Source organism: Lepisosteus oculatus, chromosome 24 (genome assembly GCF_040954835.1).
Source record: "Lepisosteus oculatus isolate fLepOcu1 chromosome 24, fLepOcu1.hap2, whole genome shotgun sequence".
NCBI lineage: Eukaryota > Metazoa > Chordata > Actinopteri > Semionotiformes > Lepisosteidae > Lepisosteus > Lepisosteus oculatus.
In genome coordinates this window covers 15,668,180-15,686,853 of record NC_090719.1, presented here as the reverse complement: position 1 = coordinate 15,686,853, position 18,674 = coordinate 15,668,180, and the positions used below count along the sequence as shown (strand labels likewise).

Here is an 18,674-nt window from a genome sequence, read left to right as displayed (position 1 = left end):
ATCCATTTTTTATGACTGCATCCTCCAATTCAGGGTCATATCAGGTAAGCACTCCAGGCAGGATATACCCTGGATGGGACACCAATCTCACCTGGGTCAATTTTCTCCGAAGCCAGTTAACCTACCAGCATGTTTCTGGACTGTGGTAGGAAAGCAGAGCACCAGAAGGAAACCCAGGTGACACAGGGAGAACATACAAAACTCCATGCAGAAAGTAGCCCAGCAAGATCGCCTAATCATGCATGCATAATCTTTTAAAATGGAAGACATTTCAAAATGGTCTGTAGACCCAGGCCAGTTACATGCTCTTGCATGAACAGCAACCAAGGCCATAAATGAAATAGTTAGTATACAGTAAATGAAATAGGATAACAGTATAGAGGTCATTACAGTATATTCCTTACGAATTGATAAGAATTACATAATTCAGTATTTTCTATCCAGTGACTTTCAGGACACCGGTAATATTTCTTACCATGTCAGCCAAAAGAACTCACTGTATAATAATATGGAACAGACATGAACATCTACATTATCAAAGCAGTCAATTCAGAATGGTGCATTTAGTATTTGTATGAAACCTTTACATCAAACATGCATTTATTTTATATTGATTTTTGGTTTTTCTCTCTTTTGTCCAACTGGGTCATCATTAACAGTATAAATGTAGCAGCAGATATTGTACATAAAGTGTGCACTATTTTAGTTATTTGTTTCAGGAACACCCTAAACTTATAGATGCAAAATGTTTTAAATTCTAGAACTGCAATAAACTTGCCCAGACATATAATGATTAATAGAAAAGGCAGTGCAATATAAAATTACTCCTTATTTATGACTGCATGATGGAGACAGACCCAATATCTAACTAAGGAAAAGAATACAGAAAGCCTTCTGATCTGCACACTGAAGGAATCTGCTTCAAAATTATGCCTTCAGCTCAGCCCTCCCAAGATCTTAGCCTGTTACAGATAAGCGGTTTCTGACAACGTTCAAAATCCCTTAAACTGTAATCCAATGAAAAAAACTGGCAGTACTATTTGACATAAGGATTAGTCACTGAACAGGATAAGCAACTTTATTCTGTGTATCTGTAATTAGCACAAGTGCTTTGCTTTTGGATTTATATGTAGATACAGAGTAGCACTCCAAAGAGGGGAAAAAACAGTATTTATTAGAGCTCTTTATTTCTGTCACTTAATTTTCAGGTTTGACCCTCACAGAGACACTCCAATATCAAAATTTAGTTAGCAGTGGGAGCAATGGCACAGTGTAGGAAAGCATACTGACTTGTTTACATTTGTCAAGCTAGCTTTCAAAATAATTTGAACAGCTTAAAAACACTGGGAAATAAATAAATTGTAGCACATTCTGTATAAATACTGTATGAAGACATACAGCAAAGATATAAGCATACCACAACATACTAGACATGATCACTTTGGCCTATCCAAAAATATGACTTTACTTGACTCGTTTCCTAAATATTGCAGGCCAGAATCAGTTTTATTTCAAATAAAAAGTGCAACCAACATTTATCGACAGTACTTGCACCTGCATGGAGGTTCATATTAAATGAGTGTGTTGCACCTCTCCCCCGATGTGGTTCCTCTATGCCAAAAGGCTTGATCTCCTGCTGAAGGACAAGTCAACCCTATCCACATTTTCAGGGGATCACCGACACATCTTCTTCTGTTCAAGTTTTCCCAGGTAGCAAGAAATCAAACTAAGGACTTGCAAAAGAAAAAGATACCAGATACCATAAAAAACTATTACTTTTCAAGGTGAAGTTTAGCCACAAATTCAACAAATCAAAATCTGGTTTTCATTTCACATGAGCTCAGACATTTGAACTGATTACCTGCTTCTAAGTTAGATGCTTAAAACATTAATTTAAGTCACTTTGAAGATCTAATAACTCAATCTCTCCAGTAGAACCATTTCCAGTAAACTCAGTTATTAGTTCAATGAAAACCAGAGAGATACTCAGTTCACCATAACTAGGACTGGAGAGCCCAGCTCTACAGTAAAATAGCAACCAAGAACAATCAAATCGGGAACAGCTGAATGCCATTCTCATAGTGGAGTGCTCCAAGACAAGGTACATACGATCCCACTTTTTCAAATTCAATGTTTTCAATCCTAGAAAAGCATTTCTAAGACTAAAGGCTAACCTTCTTTAACACATTGCAACCAAAAAGGAAAAAAAAAACTACGAAAAATAAATATCCTCTAACCTGTCTTAATCTTCTCCTCTCTGTAGTGCATAACAAAAGTGTTGAAGTTCTTGCACCAGGGCAAATCTATCCTCTCCTCAAGAGCTCTTCCAAGCAGACAGTTTTAAAAGGTTTTTGCAGGTGAGAGACAGGGCATGACCTGTTTTGTGTGAAGAAAAGAAGCCACATTTGCTCAGACAACAGCACTTAATTTCCTCATGATCAGGGAGTGAAAGAAAACAGGTGAACACACCAATAAACACAAAACAAGCTAAATTAAATCAACACCAAATCAAAATGGATAAAGCAAAACACAAAACACTCAGAGCTAAAAATGGAAATGGAAAAATTAATACAAGAAAAAATGTGCACAGATAATTAACTTAATTAATGAAACATTAAAAGAAACTAGCAGCCACTATCAGTTAGAGCTATACATGTCACAAGGCTGACCTTTTGCAATTATTGTTTTTTTCTAGCCTACAGTACATACTGTATTGACAAACTGACAATATTTAAACAGGAACCTTATGTGTAAAATAAAAAAAACTAAATATCGGCTTTAGGATAAGTATTATAGTAATAGTGTAAAAAATACTACTGTAGTATTTTTTTTTCATTTCCTCAAGGCTAATGACAATTTTTCAGAATGTTGATTTACCTCTTGAATAATTGTAATGTACTGAAATACTATAGAAATGCATAGTCAACACATTATTCGATGATAACATTTTAACCTGTTTGACTGTGATATTATGCAATTACCCCACTAAACATACTCTAGACTAGATCGCATCTGTGCTTGGTCCTATTTAACCCTTTGGAAATAAAATGCAAATCATACAGAAGGTTTGTCAAGAAATCTGTGCTTGTGAGTTTGTACATGCAAAAATTATGTGTAGGCATAAAGGCACACAGGGTGAGCAGATTTAATCACACTGCGGTGATTTCACCTCTCGGAAGGGAGCATGCTCTGGGAATGTTGCCGATAGGGATGTCATAATGTGAGGCCTCTGTGACATTTCACATTCATCCACTTCGCATTAGCAGGTTCCAGCAGGAGTGCGAGCTGAAATGTCAATGATTAACCCCGACTCAAACAGACATCACATTCAGACGAAAATTAACTTACAGGAATCACTTCTGCGCCACAATAACCACAACTGTCAAATACAACGGAGCTTCGTGAAAGACCCATAAAATGGAGCTCAGCCAACACATGACTTGGGGAGACCACTGTCTGATGCAGGCACCCTGTGATGGTAACGTTATGGCTCAAGGCCTCAAACACCACAACTGCTGCTTGTGCATCAATATGAACAAACTCCTTGTCACGCCCTCTGCAGCCAGAGGGCGCTCCTTCTCTGTCCTGTCCCTATTTCCGGTCTGCTGTCCTTCCTGTCCCTCTCCTTCCCTTGGGCTATATATTTCTGGGTCTTGCACTCTGTCCTGGCTCAGCATTGATGTTCGGATGTCCTGAGACCCGCCTAGCACCAGGGCGCCCCACGTCCGCTCCCTGAGGGCATAGGTTTCTATACGGCATTCCTGAACTCTTTGCACTAATGAGCCCGGGCCTTTTTCCCGTCACGCCGCTACGCATATGGGTCTTTTTCCGCTCTCCTGCTCCCCACGGTTAGTCCCGTTGGACGTCCGTGACACTCCTGGGTACAAACCAAAATTGTTTTGTAATGAATCCCAATCCTGTTCCTGTCTCTTATTTTGGGGTGGCAGAGATTTTTCACACAGCCAATATTAATACAGCCAACCTTATCTATCCATCCATTTTCTAACCTTTCTTCTAACATCTTTTCTAGTTCACTTCGCTCTCAGGCGACATATAGCTTCTGTCATATTCATTGCCTTTAAAATACACAATCCACTAAACCACTATATAACTGCTTCTTCCAATTCAGGGTAGCAGGGGGAGCTGGAGCCTATCCTGACAAGCAGCGGGTGCGAGGCAGGGTACCCCCTGGATGGGACATCAGTCCATTGAAGCACATACTGTACACAGACACACAAACAAGTCAGGGAGCCTTAGAATTTTATTGCTGTACCTGTAAACACAAACTGAATGCTTCAACCACAGTGAAAAAAGCTTATTTCGATGTTGTAGGGCACATTAATTTCTTCAGCCAATTCCTGTTAAAGTTATATAACTCAAAGTAGGGATTCATTTCTAAACTACTGATAAACAGTAACAGGTATGAAATTGAAGTTTTGCTTGATCTTCTCTTTAGTGTGTCTTCCATTACAACAAACAAAGATTCTTATTTTTTAATTATGCCATCAGATATATAAAACAGGATAAACAGCATAGCCTCAACCACTGTCAGTAAATATGCTTCACAGAATTTTTTCCATTTTAACAAGGTTTAAAGTTGTAAATAAAAACAAAACTGAGATCCTCCTAAATCACTATTGCAAATCCTCTTGATAATCAAGCCATGTCCTGCAAGTCTAATTATATTTTATATTATGCTTTGCGACTCTATTAAAGGAATGCCGAGGTTTGTGCTATTAATTTAACAAGAGGTTACAGGAATAAACTTTGTCATTTTGTCATCTATGCAGTCTAAAAACATCACAGGAAAATAAAGCAGGGAAATAAAATGTAAAGAATAAATTATGAAAGCCAATGAAGTTATTAGGAATAAAAACACAAAAATATACTTTGTTGCAGACTCTACTATTACGCTGGAGTGCTGTGCCAGATGTACTGTACAGTATATGCAGAAAACACATTATAACACACAGCAAATAAATAAGATAAAAAACAGAGGGAATCTCTTGAAAGTATCTTGATTTGTTTTCCACACATCCCTTTACTTAAGGTACAGTACAGAAGAATGGACATCTGAATGCAGTTTCCGTTTCATCCAGAAGATGGCAAAAGTTTGGTGCTTTTCTGCCTTCCTTCCCCCCCGTCTTTGATGTCAAACTCAGCCAAAGTAACTCACTAAGTTTGAACCGAGGGAGAGCACGTGGCAGAGTGCAGGGTGCACAGACCGGCGAGCAAGGCAGAACAAGACTGAGTGGCAGACGGTGCTCCATCATGGGCAAAGCAGTTTTCTGGCTCCTGCTCCTCACGCTGCCTCCCCGCCTGGTTTCAGGGGGCATGGACTCCTGCTATGACACCCACGGCGCTCCGCACCGATGCCTGCCCAAGTTCGAGAATGCAGCTTTCAACAAAACTGTGCTTGTATCCAATGTGTGTGGCTCTCCGCCAGAGGACTTCTGCATGCAGGCTGGCTCCACCAAGTCATGCCATCACTGCGATTCCATGGACCCCCTCCAACATCACAATGCCACCTACCTGACAGACTTCCACAGCGAGGAAGAGCCAAGCTGGTGGCAGAGCCAGTCAATGTTTTACGGGATCCAGTATCCTACATCTGTGAACTTAACTCTACACTTGGGTAAGAGCTTTTTTTTTTTTTTTTTTTTTTTTTTTACTTTTAAAGAGCCTTTCCCTGTTGATGTGATCTTCCACACTTTTACTGTGACTTGACCCACTTTTCAGGCAAGCAAACAAGACTTGCAGTGCATGCCAGTTTGATCTATTTCATTTTAAAAACTGTAGGTTCTTGTACAAACACTACTGATGGTGCAAAGGAATTGCTTGCAATTTAGATTCTATATATATATATTAACTGCCCACATCTGCCCATGCAAATGAACACAAAGTAGTACCACCTGGGGCCAACATCCGTATATCCCGCAGTTTTTAGAACATGGAGCTTTATCTGTTACTGCTTCTTCTATCTGTTACAGTAAAGTAACATTCTGTAAAGAGCTGAGCACATCCGCTTCCACATCAGAGTACAGCAGAGGTTTCCAAATCCTGAAACTGTTTATTCTGATGTATTTGACTCTGGAACTTTTCAGATGAGATGTGAAAAGTTCATACAGAAGGAGATCTCCAGCACATACTGTAACTGCTCTTTTGAAAACGGGCTTTGGTGTTTTGTTATTTAATGCTCTGGTAATTGTATATAAAACCACATTACTCCAGATATTGCTTAAAGCCATTCTGTTCAGATAATTGCAGGCATATATCAAAAGGATTCTTTCAGGAACTTTTTTATTGAAAACTGCACTGAACTAGGTACTTTTATAACTGCAGATATTTCTTCCAGCTTCCCGAACAGTATGAATTGAAATCTGTCACAGTTTACGGAGGCAGTCATTATTTTGGTAAAGTCTCATGATTACTTAAGCTTTGATTTAGTAGAATTGAAATTTTCAAATTATTTTCAAATGCAGAGCATGTGTATGAAGGGCATAAATGTTAGGAGTAAGTTTTAAACCGGAATATTTCCAGATCTTGTTCTTGTAAGGGTGTTGTGTTCTTCTGTACTGTAGGTGTCCCTTGTTCCTATTGATTGCAGCTTTTGTAGTTACAGTAGTTAAGACAAGGCGTTGGCTATGTTTGCACCAGATTCCATAGCATCAAGCAATGACTGAGTTCTGCTGAAAATCTCTAGTCAGTAGGTTATTTTCAATTCATCGGTTGCAATACACAATATGGTGAATAAAGAGTTAAACTACAAAGACAAGCTTTGCATCTTTACTGCAAATTACAAAGTAAAGACTCATTTTTAAAATAAATAAGATTAATCTTTTTTGATTCTCCTAAGCAATGCACGTAATTCTCCTAAGCGATGCATTATTTTAAGTCAAGTCTGTCATCCCTAAAGCCTGTTCACCTTTATAACAGAGTTTGCCAGCAGATGCCAAAGGAGAGAGAACAGACAATAGGCACTGCCCCACTAAAGCTGTCCTACCTCCCACCAACCCAAAAACATCCACTGGAACTTGAAAAAACAGGACATTGAAAATCCTGCCAGGAATCTGACTGCTCCAGCAAACCCTAATATAGAGTTTTACTGGAGACCAAAATATGTATACAGAACAGGTAATTGTATCTCCTGTAAAGTTGCTTGGAAAAAGTCATAAGACTAATTAGTAATCTATTTGCAGCAGTGTTTCCATTTCTTCAAAGCAATCACTACTACAATAATCTGTTTCACAACACTTCTATCCATTTTCTTCCTGTTTTGCTATTGCTCCTGATAATTTTATTTTAACAGTTTACTTGGATATTAATCCAATTGACTAATAGTCATTCAATTCAATGAAACAATCACTAACTGGGTAAGAGCCAAGAACAGTTTTCACCCTACTCATTACAGTTAAATCATCTTAAGTGAGATACCTACCTGCATGGATACTGTACAGAAGGCAATGGTCTAACCCAGAGAAAATAAAGTTGATAATGCACTCCATAGAACTCTACACGAATCAAAGGAAAAGCATTAACCCCATCAGTTGTAGTTGTATCATTTGAATATACAATACACGTTCTTTGGTCCTTGTTGAGAAAGAATACTTCAGAGATACAGAAGGATTAACCCTGAAACTCCATAATATTAACTGTAGATATCCGAGACATGCATATAACTATTTCATGGAAACAAATAGCAGTTTTGTGTCCATTTGTTGAGTCTCCTTTTTCCATTGATGCAATATATTGTTCACTTTGAAAAGGTCTTGCTTTTTTCAACAAATGTCAGAAACATATTCGTAGAAAATCAGTGCCACGTTTGTTTTTGCAAATAACAAGCAAGGAATCCTCAAATGAGAGGTTGGCAGGAAGACTGCAGAGTATTTTCAACAATATTAATAGAAATAATAATAATAATAATAATAATAATAATAATATCACTTTATTAACCCTTTACAATTTCTTGCATTAGGAATTATCTTTTCGCATACCCCAGCTTGCTCTCCATGAGACACACAGACACAGACAGGGAGAGAAACTTGGGGTCAGAGCACAGGGTCAGACATTGTATGGCGCTCCTGGAGCAGTTGGGGTTAAGGGCCTTGCTCAGACTTCCCCATACAAAAATACAGATAAAAAAGATAAAACCTTTTCTACCACATTCTATGAAAAACACATAGTGTGAGGATCTAGTCTAATTATAACATGCTGGTACACTTCTTGTTGTAATTTAAATACTTGGTTAAGCTTCAAAGACAAACTGCACGGAAGGCATAGTATGAAAGTTAAACTTTTTTTTTGCATTATTTTCCAAACATGGAGTGTTACAGGGTTTAAAAAAAATGCAGACATTTCCTAGGCTGCTACTAATAAAAACGTACAAGCACAACCTGCATCTATCTGTGCTTATACAGTGCAAGAGCATGGGATGTTTGTGACAGCAGTTACATGCATTTATAACAGTTGATAATAATAATAATAATAATAATAAACTTTATTTTATATAGCGCCTTTAAAGGTGGCTTCTCAAAGCGCTTTACAGGATGACAATAACAATAAATAAGAAGACTACAACAATAAATAAGAAAATTTCACAAGACAGGACACAATTATAATTACAACAATACAACAATAACAATAGAGGAGACCGTGGAAGATGGTATTAAGAAGAGCAGAGGGGTGAAGAATGGAACCAGTTAAGTAAAGGCTTTTCTGAAAAGGAGGGTTTTGAGTCTGGATTTGAAGGAGTTTAGAGAAGGTGACTCTCTAATATCCTTGGGCAAGGAGTTCCAGAGCTTGGGGGCATAGCAGGAGAAGGCCCTGTCGCCCATACAATGTAGACGGGCTTGGGGGACAGTAAGGAGGGCAGAATTTGAAGAGCGGAGGTTGCGAGGTGGGGAGTAGGGCGATAAAAGTTCAGACAGGTATTGAGGTGCCAAGCCATGTAAAGCCTTGTAGGTGAGCATGAGGATTTTAAAGTCTACGCGGAATTTGACCGGAAGCCAGTGCAAGGACTCCAGGATAGGAGTAATGTGAACACTTGCACTAGATCTGGTCAGGATTCTGGCTGCTGAATTTTGGACATACTGCAGCTTGTTCAGAGTAGATTTAGATACCCCAGGGAGCAGAGCATTGCAGTAGTCAATTCGAGAGAATACAAATATGTTGATCAGCTTTTCAGCCACAGTTAATGATAGCATAGGGCTTAGTCTTGCGATAAAATTGCAAAACTGTTGATGCGGACAACAGTTCTCAACCAGCAAGAAGCTATAGTCTAAGACTGAAAGTCTTTTAAATCTGATGAATTTGTTGAAAAGAAGTCAACAAAATGGCAATGTCACGCAGATGATGAGTATGGCCTTCTTCAGTTATGATATTAAAGATGTATCAACAGAGTAAAGAATTTGAAACTACACCATATTTATGGATATACACATGGCATTTTTCCAAAAGATGTTAGTCTCCCTAAATCTCTGGCTGTCTCGTATGAAAAACGTCTCCCTAAATCTGTGAATTCCCTAATCTTCTTAAATGTATAGATTTTTGTGCTGTCTATCATATCTTTCCAGATGATGGGTCCTCCATTAGCTCATTACCCAGGCAGCTGAATTGAATTTCTCGATCCCTATCCAGTCCACTATTCTCAACCTCCCCTTTAGTCTTAAACTCATTGGAATTCTGTGGGATTAACATCATTTTCTCATTTGACTACTGTAGTCAGTACTGTAGTTTCTGTACACTATTTATAGTGTGCACAGAAAGGCTATAGCAGTAACATCAACACCTGATAATCGCTGTTGTTCAAAAACTCAATGTCTAAATGAATGGATGGAGAGCCAGTTAATTGTTTTAGGCCATCTCTGGCTCTTATACACATCAGAGGGCTTGTAGGTTTATGGGATCTTCTTTTTCATTGTTTCCAGCTGTGAGTCTATTGGGCTCTTCCTGAAGATTGTATATTCTTTCTTCTCCAAATTAAACATCAGTTCACAGTGGGTACTGTTTTCAAACATACTAAAGAAATGACACAGATTGGTCTCAAACAGTCAAGTATGTGGAGGAAAAAAAAACAAAAACAAAGAGCCCTGTGCGGTCTAGCCAATGGAAATTAGGGTCAGACATTTCCCAGACACATGCAAGGAGACTTCCATCTGTTTTCAATTCTGCAAGATTAAACAAAGTTTCCTGTCTGGGATGAACGAAATACTTAAGACAAAAGCATTTCTTTTTAAAAAGGCAATAGAATGTGTTCCTGGAAATAGACTGACGCAGTGGCACGAGGCTACTAAAGGTGTCTGTTTGTGATGACAGTCCACTCGGCAAAATATACCATAGGTGCTGTAGAGTATCAGTGTTTGATCAATTTTTACCATTCTAACTTCTACTGTCACAACTCTACATCATAGTCTACATCGTTATCGTATCACTTCCTAAGAAGCAATATATTTGTTGCTCATGTAAGATGGTTTTTAATGCAAATCTGAGCTGAAAGTGAGTTACTGAGAGAAAAACCTCCTGGACTGACAAACACATTCTGAGACCTTAAATCAGAATGCCCTTTTTCAACGTAATGGGTTTGGCTCTGTTCAAGACTGCAGTTTTGTTGTTGCTTCAATATGATTGCAGTTCAAATTGAAGGTCTTACTGTGCATACTACACTCAGATTAAAACTACAGGCCTAGGAAAATATCTGCTTTAGACTTGTTTTATACTGAATTTATTGCAGAATAGTTTTGCATTTCTGAGGTCATTCTTAAGTTAATTACAGCAGCACCTTAACTATAGTTTCAGAGGAAATTATTTTTCATATAATATTTTATACCTGAGGTTGACAGTCATGTACTGTAGAAAATTGAATTCAATAGTGTGAAGTCAGGCAATGTCTACGGGGGACTGAGTTTCACAGAAACTAACTAAATTTCCTTGATTCAACTCAGACTTGAACTCGGTTTGCCAACAATGGAAAGCTCCAAAGGCATGTAAATTAGTCTCCCGCACAACCAAGTTCCGACCAAATATTAAAGGGCTTTAATTGCAACAGAAAAATGATTCTTTAGACCACAGTACATATGACAGCTTACAAATTTGAGGAAGCTATTCAGCTCATCATGTTTCTACAGTACTTAGCTGCTTATTGATTCATGAAGCTCAGCCCTTTCTTGAAATATCCTAATGGATCTGTATCCATAGACTTTTTAAGTTGCTCCTTTCATTTCCCACTGTTCAGTTAAACAGCTGCCTTTTCATTAGCTTGTTGCTTTGTAGAGAAGTGGCATTTAGAGTTAACTTTATATATTATTAGTCTCTTTTAGATTTTTGAAGAGTTAAGCCTTTAAGAATGCTCGAAGGAAAGTTTACTAAGATACAAAACAGTCTAGTATAATAAAGAATACTGATGTTCATTGAAGATAAAACCACGTCAAAACTAGGGTTAAGCAGTAAAGCCACAGTAAGACTATGGCAGAAATGTGAAAATCCTATCATGTATCAGCTAAAGTAAGCTTTCATGCAGAGCACAAATGTTGCAATCATGAAAAAAACAGTATTGTATTAAGAGCCAAGATGTTAAAAGTGAAGATATCCAAAATATTTACAATAAACAACTGGGCTAAATCAAGGATTATCTTTGCTTGTAAAATTGTGTTTAGTTGCCTACAAGTGAGTAAAATACAAACATCAGAATACTTGAATATTCTGGTTAAGTCTACCGTAAATGTACATTAAAAGCAGAAACTAGTGATTGGAGCATTTAATATTAATTAGACATACTGTAACAATTCAACACTACACAGTCAAAAATACACAGAAGGTTTTACATGAAATTGTTGTTTTCTCAAAATATTTTCAATGGGGATACCTCAATGCATGCAATATTAATGTCAATGCCTCCTTTATAACGGTACAAGACACATTACCAGATGAGAAACAGCATGAAAGTTAGATAAATGTGGTACTGTAGCACATTAATATAAGGCGTGATAAAAAAACAAGTAGAAGAATTACAGGATGCCCTTGGCGATTACTGAATAACAGGTGTGAGAATTATTATTTCACATTTGATTGTTCAAAATTGTACATTTAAAGAAAAGTAATATTTGGGGGTGAATTGTGTACTTTAACTGTAACAAAAGCACAGAACTCTCTCCTATGCATAGATACTGTACAGCAGGAACTGTAGTTCCTCTGTTCTCTTTGTGATTTGGCTTTAAGGCTACAGTCCCTCTCAAAATAAAAGAAATCTCCTTAAAGTCTCCTTCTGTTGCCTGGCCTACACTAAGTGAGAGAAGTGCAGGTTTTTCATGCTTAGTGATGGCTCCTGCTGACCTCACCGACTTTATAAGTGAGCGTTTTATGAGCTTACACTTATTTATTCATTTCTGTTTGTAAGTTTCTAAGTTTAATTTCCCACAGAGCAAAAAAAAATGTTTTTTACAAAATGAAGTATGGTGTATAGATTTCAGAAACTTCCCAAGACAAGTCATTTTACTTTGATTTTTTTTTAAATGGACATACCTATTATACTGTATTAAATGTGACAAAGTCACAGGTAAAGTCGGCCACAACATTAAATGAGTATAAAAAGGGAACTTTAAATATGCTCTGTTGCTTAACAATACAATTAATGTAAACAAAAAATGTATTGATCTGTTCTAGGGTCTCTTTCCTTTGCACATACTTCTAACAGAAAGGGGAGCAAAAATTGTTTTGCTAATGTGGAGTTAATACAAGCAAGATATCACAACTGAAAGGTACACAGTAGAGGGGAGATGAGCAGTTTGTGTGTCTTTCACAGTTTAACAAAACCTAACCAAAGTTTTTTTAAGGTGCAAAATAAAAAACTTCTTACCTGAACTGGAGCAACAGTTTGCTGACATCTAGACGAGGTTTTGAAGAAGAAAATTTGAAACAAACACTACTTGGGGTCAAAAGGGTTTGATACCTGTTTCTGAATCCTGCTTCTCGGGAGGAAGATACCACTATAGGCTGAGGGGTGTAAGAAAAGAGTCAAACATCATTATTGAAGGATTCATTTAATGAAAGATAAATCGTTGAAAATATATTTTATTTATATTTAATATTTATATAATATTAAAATATTAATTACATTGTTATACAATTAAAATTGATAGTATTTTATGTTTAAAACATTTAAAACCTAACCGTTATTCCCATTAAGCTAAGGAAGTGGGAAATTCCAGAAAAGGGCGTGTCAATAGAGGAAGAGGCTGCATTTCATGGTGACTTTATTTGTGGAAGCAAAATAGAGATGCACAATTTCATGGTTGCTCTACATTAAAATATATTTTCTTTATTTCTTAATAGACACTGTAAAATTACAATGTTTAGATTATTGACTCTTTTAGTATTAAGTTGTTTCCTGATTACTTGAAATTATAATCACATTACAATTAGCTAAATTGAATTGGTTTATCAGTAAGATAATGGTGTTCTACATGCTGTGTTGTTGCTCCAGTTATTACTCAGAAGTTCAAAAAATGAAATGTATTGTATCCTGTTAGATCACAAGATTGTAATCTCAGACATTGCAAAGCTAAGAAGTATTTTTGTAGAGATTAAGTACCTTCTGTGTTTTGGTAAATATTTTGGTTAGTACTTTAAACTTATGTTTGAGCACTTTTACAACAAAAACAAATTCTGAAATGTCAAAATCTGACACCTGTGGTTTTATCTATTTATGTAGGAGAATATGATATTTAACTCGTGTCCATGTGGCCTGAAAATATTCTCAGTGAGATGGAAAGAGATAATGTGGTTCCTAGAAATTATTATTGCTTCTGTAGCATTAAAAAATCATTAACCCAGCTCAATATACAGTAAGCAATTTTCCACATTAAAACCTGTAAAATGTTGGTGTTATTTTATTCTATTAAATCTACAGGGTTGAAGAGGTGATCAAGAACAAGGAAAATGACATCAGAAACCTAACAACTTCACGGACGTTTAGCTGACAATTTTCAAACCAGGCACCAGCATTTACAGTAAAATAGTCTACATAGAATATTGGCTTCTGAACTAATATTTATGTGGCCTTCATCATGTTATGTATAGTAGGTGAATCTCAAAGGTATTTGTGAGCAGTGTATTGAGGCACACTTTAAAGCATGAAACGTATTGTGTGCTTAACTTGCAGCCAACTATATTACGAGTTGAGTCGTGTTTAGATATGGTTCTTTTTTGGGTTCAAACACAATACAACAATAATTTTTTTTTATTTTGAAGCTTGCTGCCGATTTGAATTCTATTCTTGGTGTTCTATCAGCTAGATCTTTCTGCTGAGTTTACAAAAACAAGGAATTTTAAAAAAAGTAGGAGCCAAATTGGTTGTATTACAATATATACTGTACCACTTGGAAGGTAAGATAAAATGGATGTCATCTGAGTCCACACTGAAACAGGGATCAGAGCAGCGTTACTCTGAGCACAGTGGTGTGCCTTTAGACATTAACAGGTATGCCCTTGGATTTTGGAAAAGCCACATATGAGCAAAATGGAGCCATTAAACAGACTTTCAGGAAGAAGATCAAATTGTAATCTTATACTTCTTATACATTCACTTAAATAGGAATATTTCATCTGCTGAGCCCTCATTAAAACACATCTTTTTTCACACCCCTCAGTCCACCACATCTTTACCTTTGCTGCAGCCTCCCTCGCTAATTCCTTTGCAAGCAAGGGTGTTTTTTTCATGGCCTTACAGCCAGGATCGCCATTTCCTTGCCAAGCAAGTTAACACCAAATTGTTATCAGTTCCTACTAGGACCTTAAGGTGAATTCGGATTAAACATTGAAATACATTACAGTCTTGTTTGTAATCCATGTGTATGTGGAAAGGTGGGCAGTGTAACACAACTTTTTTTTTTACCTAACTGTGCTATCGGATGGAGAAAGTTGGGAAACTCTGGGTCAGAGGACACAAGTCACAATTTAAAAGAAGTACATTAACAACCAGAAAATGGAAACCCTTCTTCAGGCTTCACACAGTGGTGTTATATATCAGATATTCAGTAGGAGGTCAAATGCCAGTCTCACAATTCCACACACCTGAATACAAATACTCGCTGGCTGCCCGCAACTCTGTCTTCCCTGTCTGCACCCCAGCTTCACACCTGCAGCTGTCTCTCTGGATCATTCCTCATAACTGAGAGGGTTGTGACAGCCAGGTGACTTAAGCCATTGTATTATGTACTGTAAGCTGTATCTTTACATTCAGCAGCTCATTTTGTCTCCATTAGAATTTGACCAAGGTTCTGAAAGAGCTCTATGAGTCTATTTGCTTATGTTGCTGAAAGCATTTCTCAGGGATCCGTCAGACTGGAATCCTTACCATCTACAGATGTTCTTAGTGATTTCTAGCCTGGAGAATAAACAATGCTCCTTTTTTCTGTAATTTTTAACATCAAGCCAAATACTGTACACCCTGTATCACCAATGCCTTAGAGTGCATGTGAGTTTCAGACAGAAAACTAGTTCCTGTCAGTTGGAGAGTCTTAAAGAAAGCACAAAAATATTACTGCTTCCTTAAGATGGTGAGTTTAGGAATGCATATTGTGCTAAAACGCAAATTATTGTTGGAACTTTCAATATGCAGAATATGGAAGTCTACACCTCTAACAGTGAAATTGATTTATCTGCAACTTGTCTGATTCCTTTAAAGGGGTAAAAATATAAAATCAAATTGCTTTAAACAATAACTGTATTTATATTGATTTCCATCTAGTTGACCAAGAGCAGTGACATTCAAAATCCAAAAAAGCCACCAAGAAATTAAACATTTTATACACACAATTTTTAGTTATAATACTTAAGTTTGATTTAAAGTTATCCTTCATTTTAAAACACTGGCATATTAAAGATTATGTGGATGATTTTTAAATAGAGTCCAATAAGGTTAGCCCCTGATGCCATAATTAAATTTCCTAGTTAATAAAAAACGTCCAGCCCAACTAAATCCCTTTTTCTCTAGTTAATTTAATTTTGCAAAAGTCTTCTCTTTCCTCACAGCTCCCACAAGACATCTTGAGTAAAGAGATATTGGATCTCAGTGGAATTATTGAGCACAAACATGTTTCCGTTGGTATAAGTGCAAAACATAAAAGTTCAAGGCCTTTAATAAAAATTTCAGTTTAGATATTTGATCAGTTAAACAGGCAAGAAAAGCTATGATAGAACAAAAAATATGAAACATCTGTCTGAAAATAATAGGGCATTATTGTAGTGGTTGTCTACTTGATTTCCTTAAAACTCAGTAGTAATGAAAATACTATTATCTACCAAAACCTCGAAGCTCATCTTTTATTATTCATTCCCTTCAAAGAAAGCTATTATGAAAATTACTGGTTTTTTTGCTAAATATATTCGTCATAGGACTGACAAATTAAACTCTTTGATCTGGAATATGAAGTTAACCTCACGAAGTTCTATCCTTCAATATTGTATGAGATAAACAAGAATCTTTTGGTGCAAGGTTCAAATTAAACATTACATTAGTAAACATGTGAATGTTTAGCAACATTCTCTTCTTACCTCTGATGCTTCATTATTGCAATCCTGCAACATCTTAATGACAGGACATGATACTTTCTCCATGACCTACACATCACTTCTTCCAGGGAGTTTATTTGTTTATTATGACAGCTGTCTCCTGAGTACAAACAACACAGGAAATCAAAGTTGCAATATAATCTCTCCATATCTCTCCCCCATTCCTCTCCACTTTCTAGACTCGAAAGCTTCCTTGTAAATAGGCTTCCAGAACAACAGTACAATAGATGCTGTCAGACTCAGCAGACAGATGTCAGAGTAAAGCTATGTGGTTTCCTTGCTGAGGTGTAATCATAAAGCAAGTAGTGTGCAATGTTTTTGTGTTGGGGGGATGTTTTACAAGGAATGTTGCTCATTTCCTAGATTTTTTCCTGTCCATTCTACTCTCCTATGAGCAATCCATTGATAACAATGTAAGATTTTAGTGCATTGCATTCTTCTTAATAAGAACACTACAATATCATTGTACTATACTATAACAATATATTAGAAGATGAGATCAACAGGGAAATACGATAATTATATGCTTTTAAACCACAGTATCTGTTTTATGTTCATTGTAAATAACAAATGTGACTTAGAGTACTGTACTGCATAACAGTGAAAATCTACCCATCAATCCAGTATTTTAAATGCAGGACGTAAGTGCTCTGTGCCAGTGGGTTCTTGCATTTAGGAAAATCCGAATGGGGTTAGGAATGTGCTACAGGTAGGTTAACCTATATTATCATTTGATCTACTGTAGGTCAACAAAACCCCAAAGATGAAACCAATATCTTTCTTGGTTAGGAATGAAATGAATGAATAAAGGACTTAACCAAGTATCAACTAAACCAACTAAAATAGGGGCTGCAGAGTTGAAAGAAAATGCAGAAAGCTGAGAATCACTCAATAAAATGTACTCAGTCCTTTCTTTAGAGGAAAGACCAGCTTAATGATTTGAAAGCAAAAGTAAGACTCAGATACACACCATTGACTCTGAGGTTCTTACTGCATATTTTCTTCTTTTGGTTTCCTTAGCAGGTTAAACAATTTAAATTGAACAGAATGCTTAAAATTTTGTCTGGCGAGTTGATGGGTATCAAATTTGCCCCAAAATACAGAACTATTCTCTAGGTGCTGAGTCTAATCATCTGTTTCTGAGGCAACTGTCTGATGTAAGTAGATCTACTTTGAGTCACTCTGAAGTGTGTGGATTACTCCCTTTACTTCCGGACATCTAATCGCATTCAATGACTGAGAAGAAGAGGTGTCTCCGAATGCAATGCTCTTTTTGCTCTCTTGTTATTTTCCAAAAGTAAAATTTAACCTTCCAGCCTTCCTGATTTGTTGTAAGTACTGTTCTTATCTTCCATCGTCTTCTGCAGGGAAAGCCTATGAAATTACCTACATCCGGCTCAAGTTCCACACCAGCCGTCCCGAGAGCTTTGCCATTTACAAGAGGACTCAAGAGGGAGGACCCTGGCTCCCATACCAGCACTACAGCGCCTCCTGCAGGAAGACTTATGCTCAAAGCAACCAAGGCTATATCCGGCCCGGGGAGGACGAGCGGACAGCCACCTGCACTGACGAGTTCAGTGACATCTCGCCCCTCACTGGAGGGAACGTGGCCTTCTCCACGTTAGAGGGGAGGCCAAGCGCTTATAATTTCGATCAAAGCCCTGTGCTCCAGGTAAGTCCGAAGGATTTGTTTTGTTCTTCTGGCACCACATTTGCTCCTCATTCCAGCCTCAGCATAAGCTACAAATGGGAAATGAAGTTTCCAAGTGGCTCAAACAGTTAGGGTGTTTGTGCACAGGAACAGAAGGTGTTTGTGCAGCCCGGACTGCAGCTGCCTGCACAGGCACAGCTCTGAGCCCCCGATCCCACCCGGCTCAAGACGTCACCTTGCTGCTGTTTTATAAAGCGCTTAAAGAAGCCTCTTTTAAAGGTGGTATACAAAAGTAAAGTTTATTATTATTTGACAGCTCTTTAAAGACCTGCGAGGTGATGCCACAATAATAGGCTCATTGTGCCCTCTAAGATCTGTTACATGTCAGAGCACAGGGTGGCTCCCACAATCAAACAATCAGTGCACGTTCCCAAAGGACAGTGCAGTTTGTTGCATA

At 37.4% G+C, this 18,674-nt stretch overlaps 2 protein-coding genes across 3 annotated transcripts in view; one reads left to right on the top strand and one right to left on the bottom strand.

Annotated features, from left to right (window-relative positions):
- Positions 1-12,933, bottom strand: part of fibcd1b (fibrinogen C domain containing 1b) — a 231,152-nt gene extending 218,219 nt beyond the window's left edge. Inside the window, exon 1 of one of the 2 annotated variants that reach the window (XM_069183545.1) lies at positions 12,851-12,933. The gene's annotated coding sequence lies outside the window, so the exon portion shown is untranslated. The remainder of the gene's footprint in view (positions 1-12,850) is intronic. The other variant, XM_069183544.1, reaches the window with a different exon arrangement.
- lamc3 (laminin, gamma 3) overlaps positions 5,069-18,674 on the top strand; it is a 78,472-nt gene continuing 64,866 nt past the window's right edge. Inside the window, exons 1-2 of the mRNA XM_006640787.3 lie at positions 5,069-5,635; positions 17,934-18,238. Coding sequence (XP_006640850.3) covers positions 5,272-5,635; positions 17,934-18,238 — 669 coding nt within the window. The 5' untranslated portion in view covers positions 5,069-5,271. The remainder of the gene's footprint in view (positions 5,636-17,933; positions 18,239-18,674) is intronic.